General features: G+C 52.4%; 1 protein-coding gene across 1 annotated transcript; it reads right to left on the bottom strand.

Annotated features, from left to right (window-relative positions):
- Nucleotides 1-1,854: 1,854 nt before the first annotated feature.
- Msc (musculin) lies at nt 1,855-4,103 on the bottom strand. The gene is made up of 2 exons (XM_036180065.1): nt 3,570-4,103; nt 1,855-2,781 (listed from the first exon to the last, which is right to left on the bottom strand). The coding sequence occupies exons 1-2, from the start codon at nt 4,101-4,103 to the stop codon at nt 2,695-2,697; spliced, it is 621 nt and encodes a 206-aa protein (XP_036035958.1). The 3' UTR covers nt 1,855-2,694.
- Between the last annotated feature and the right edge of the window lie 404 nt (nt 4,104-4,507).

Here is a 4,507-nt window from a genome sequence, read left to right as displayed (position 1 = left end):
CCATGGAGGAATGCTGCTTATGGGCTTGCCCCTCATGGCTGTTCATCCTGCTTTCTTATAGAACCCAGGACCACCAGCCCAGAGATGGCACTACCCAAAATGGTATAGGCCCTTCCCCATCAATCATTAATTAAGAAAAAATCCTACAGCCAGATCTTACAGAGGCATTTTCTCAATGAAGGTTTCCTCCTTTTAGATGACTCCAGCTTGTGTCAAGTTGACATAAAACTAGACAGCACACTATTTTTAAAGTTTGTTTGTCTCGGTTTTTTTTTTTTTAAGACAGGGTCTTATGCTGTAACCCATGCTGGCCTGGAACTCATGGCAATCTTCTTGCCTCTCCCGTCTCAATCCTGGGATTCAGATATGAGCCACATTGCTTGGCAACACTCTTACTTCATATTTTAATTTTTGTATAAGATAGAGACTCCTTCTGTGGCCATGCTACCTTTGTGCTCAGGACGACCCTTCTGTGTTAGCCTGTCAAGTGCTGCGAGGATAGCCTGTGAGCCAGCCACTCCGCCAGATGACATCGGCTCTCAACCACCATAGTGGGCAGTGAAAAGGACCTGGCTTGCTGCAGCCTTTGGGTGTCACCTTCACTGAGATATGGCTGCAGCAGGCACCTGGTGCTCTGCTGCCCAGACCTCACAGTTGAAGTGTGTTTCAGTGTGCCTTGGGTTCTTGCCACTTGGCATTCGGGCCTCATTTCACCTGAAAGCCCATAATGCTGCAGAAAAACCAATGTCACCTTCCAGCTCCCAACTGACCCCAGGACCAGAAGCTGGTGTCAGAAAGCAACTTTCCAGAGTTTGGGTTTGGTTTAGTTTAAGATGGGAAGTCATTACCCCAGCCCCTTCCACCTCTCAAAAATCCAGCTGTGTTTTCTCTCTGGTCAAGAAAAGTGTGCTTTGATTTGATGAAGTCACAGGCAGAGTCTAAGTCTAGCAAATATTTAGGTACACTTCTGTAAATGTTCTACAAAATAAGTTTTGTGTTCAGAGGGTCTGCTGACCAAGAAATAGTACAGACTTCTTAGCTATTGCAATGAAAATGATGCTGAAAATGTGGTGGTAGGCATTAAAAAGACCAATGATGAGGCAGGAGGAACTTGTTAAAATCAGATTGCTTTAAATCCTATAGTTCTATTTTGCCAGTTAGATCTTAGACCTGTAGCCTACAGTGGGTGGGGACGGTGGAATGTTCTTGAAAGTCATGCAGTTGTAAACACTTGGGTCAGGCTGGAAAGGGGTGTGTATGGCGGGGGGAGAAAAAGAGGGGGGGAAAGAGACAGAGAGACAGACAGGCAGAGACAGAGAGACATGAGGGTGGGGAATTAACTAATATTCTATATTTATTTTAGAAGTGTATGAATACCCCCTAGTCAACCCTGACCTCAAAATACATCAGCTTTATCAGGCTTCCAGCTCTTACTTTCCAGGAATTGCTACTTCCGGAAGGATCAGATGTACAGAGCATTTTGATCTGATGTAGTGGCTCTTTCTGGCAATCATGTTGGCAATCCCAGCACTAAGGGGGCAGCATCGAGGGGATTATGAATTCGGTGCCATCTGGGCTTCCGGGGTGAGCTCTCAGATGTCTGTGATCAGAATGGAAATGAGCAAGAGAGACATTGGAAATTTGACTAAATGGGGACCTCCACCATCCTTCCTGCAGTAATAACTCAATACCCTGCTGAGAGGAGACATCTGCCCAATTAAAGTTAATTTACAGACCAAACAGCCTCGGAAAAGATTTTCACAACGCATGGTTTTGTTCATAAAAAAATAAATTTATTTACATATGTTAGTTACCATGGTAGAGCAGCGTCATCACAGCATTGCCAGGATCACTAAGCACCGTGCACTGGGTAGAAACCAGCAGGTCAGTGGGTATAGAGACCAGCCCCAGCCCCCCACCATGCTCAGTCCTTGGACCAGGAAGAATAGTGGGTGCCTGGAAGAACATGAGCCCCACAGGGATGGCCTGATTAGAGGGGTGAAGTGCATGTCCGAAAATGGGCAGTCAGATAAGACTTCTGGGGACAGTGTGGGTGGCAAGGAGACGGAGACCCAAATAAACCAGCTGGGCTCACTGAGTGGAGACCACAAGGAGGTCAGGCTGTCCCAACACTAATTAGATAGTTGAAGGAGCTCCGGAAGTGGATCCCAACCCTGAGGGATTGAGGGAAAAACCAGTTTCCGGTGATTCCTATCTCCATCTCATCGCGTACCTGCTTGATGGGAGTATGCCACTGTCCTCAGAAACCTAGAAAGAGGCCCCTGCTGGGCTCTAACACCAAGGCTTTGTCTATCTAGTGCTAGGAAACAGCGCTCAACCACCCCCAGAGAAGGACCTGGCTGCGCAGGACCTAGCCCATCAACCACAGGGAAAATCGACACTAGCTTAAAAACCAACTCCTGTTTCTGCAGTGGACTCAGATGGCTGGCGTGGGTTTGTGCTTAGAGCTAATGTCCCAGTTTGGATTTAGTCCGCGAGTTCTTCCCACGAAACCACGTTCTCTTTGGCTACAGTTGCGCTGGTCCACAGCAGCCATGGCCACCTGTGCTCCACGAGGGCAGTCACCCATTCGGTTAGCAGGTCCAGGGAAAGGAGACAGTCCAGAATCCAATGGGACCTCCCGGATCCAGTCCTTCGCATTTAACATAATCCACCAGCGGAGTTGCTGTCCGTCTAAGCGGAAGTTCCACAGAGTCTGTTGGCTGCAGAAACATCTTTGGTGTCAGAGTCCGGTCGTCCAGATACCACGAATGGCCACGTCTGAAAAACCGAAATGAGTGTCAGATACGGAGGAGAAACCATCTCAAAACGAAACGGCTCTCCCCAGAGATTCCTGACGTTTACTAGTGCTCTAGGAATTTGTGCGTCTTGTCCCTTCTATTAGAATCTTAATCTTACTGGCTACTGATTATTTGAGACCCACAGTGTACATTCATGCGTCCTCATGGTCTGCTCACGTGATTTTTCGGTGAAAAGTGCGAGAGTTTAGGGTTCTGTGATTTAATATCCCCTCCCCCATACGAGTAAATTTGGATGAGATCTTTCCCAAGCCCAGGGAGCTGGCAGGTTAAGCAGGGACTTTCCGGACAATCGCGTCTGGGAAAATGATCCTCCATTAGTGGTTCGTTTTTTTGTTTTTGTTTTTTTAAACCACTCAAACGTCTTAAAGAGTTAGATCCTTCCTCCCCCTTTAAAGAAAACCGCGCTGGCGGATTCAAACCTGCTAGGCTGAAAGAGTTGGGCATCTGAGATTTTTCCATTCGGTCTAAAACACTGAAATACTCGCTAGTGGGGAGCCACAGTTTACCCCGGAAGTAGGATGTTAACGAATAACTGTCACTCGGCAATGGAGCAGGATGATTTTTCTCCAGGAAAAAAGGCTGGTTCCTCCTGCCTTGCTTTGGGGACCACTAAACCAGGTTCCTCACCGCTGGGTCCAGACACCACCCCTCTGGGCTCTACCTCTGCGGCCGCCCCAGCCCCGCGCCCCGGCAGCGCTCAGGGATGCTGGCCCCAGGCCTCCCGCGCCGCCGCGTCCCTGTCCCTACCAGGTTCACCGGGTGCACGTAGCCGTTCTCATAGCGGTCCTCCTGCAGCAGCTGGCGCAGGTGCGCGATGTAGCTGGAAGCCAGGCGCAGCGTGTCCAGTTTCGAAAGCTTGGTGTCGGGCGGCACCCAGGGCAGGCTGGTCTTGAGTCTGGAGAAGGCTTTGCTCAGCACTCGCATCCGGGCGCGCTCGCGGGCGTTGGCGGCGTTCCGCTGCGACTGCTTGCACTCGGCGGCCGAGCCCTTGGGCGGGAGCGGCTTTTTACCACCGCCACCTGCACCGTCTCCTGCGCCGCCGGCGCCGGCCACCCGGGGCCGCTTCCTCTTGCAGCTCCCCCGGACGCCCGCGGCTCCCAAAGAGCGTGGCTCCTCTTCGCCGTCGGGGTCCTCCTCCTCCGCGGATGAATTGTCGCTGGGCGAGGCGTAGCCGCGCTCGGCGCTGTGCAGAGGCGGCTTCTTGGAGATCGGGGCCGGGTAGACTCGCTGCAGCCCTCGCACCTCCATATCTTCGGGGTCACTCACCGAGCCGGTGGACATCGCCTAGTCCCCGGGCGCCCACGCGCGCCCGCCTTCCTCCGTCCCGGCCAGTCTCAATGTCTCCGGCTTCCGCTCCCGGGAAGAGGATGGGGCGTGGGAGAGCTCAGAGGAGTACCGGAGACCCGGGCTGGTGGCACTGCGGCTCCCCAATGAGCTGGGCGCCTGAAACCGGCGCGATTGGCCGCTGACCCTCCAGCCTGGGGCTCTGAACTTGACTCCGGATCCAGAAGTACAGCCGCGAGCTGCGCCCTTTGACAGGACTATTTATCTGTACTCCTTGGGACAAACCACCCCGGGAAAGTAGAGGGGGTTTGAAAGGAGGACAAGAGGTGGGGCGGGGGCGTGGAAGGGGTGGGGATCGTTTTTCTAAGGCGAGCGGTCAGTGGGGCGGGGGCAAGGAATGT

Source organism: Onychomys torridus, chromosome 2 (genome assembly GCF_903995425.1).
Source record: "Onychomys torridus chromosome 2, mOncTor1.1, whole genome shotgun sequence".
Lineage (NCBI taxonomy): Eukaryota > Metazoa > Chordata > Mammalia > Rodentia > Cricetidae > Onychomys > Onychomys torridus.
This window is presented reverse-complemented; position numbering and strand designations above follow the sequence as displayed.

Bases quoted from the DNA above. Each gene is read 5' to 3' on its own strand.
- Msc (XM_036180065.1), bottom strand. From the start codon at position 4,103: ATGTCCACCGGCTCGGTGAGTGACCCCGAAGATATGGAGGTGCGAGGG. The intron at 2,782-3,569 runs GTAGGGACAGGG...TCGGTTTTTCAG, and splicing joins ACGTGCACCCGGTGAACCTG to ACGTGGCCATTCGTGGTATC.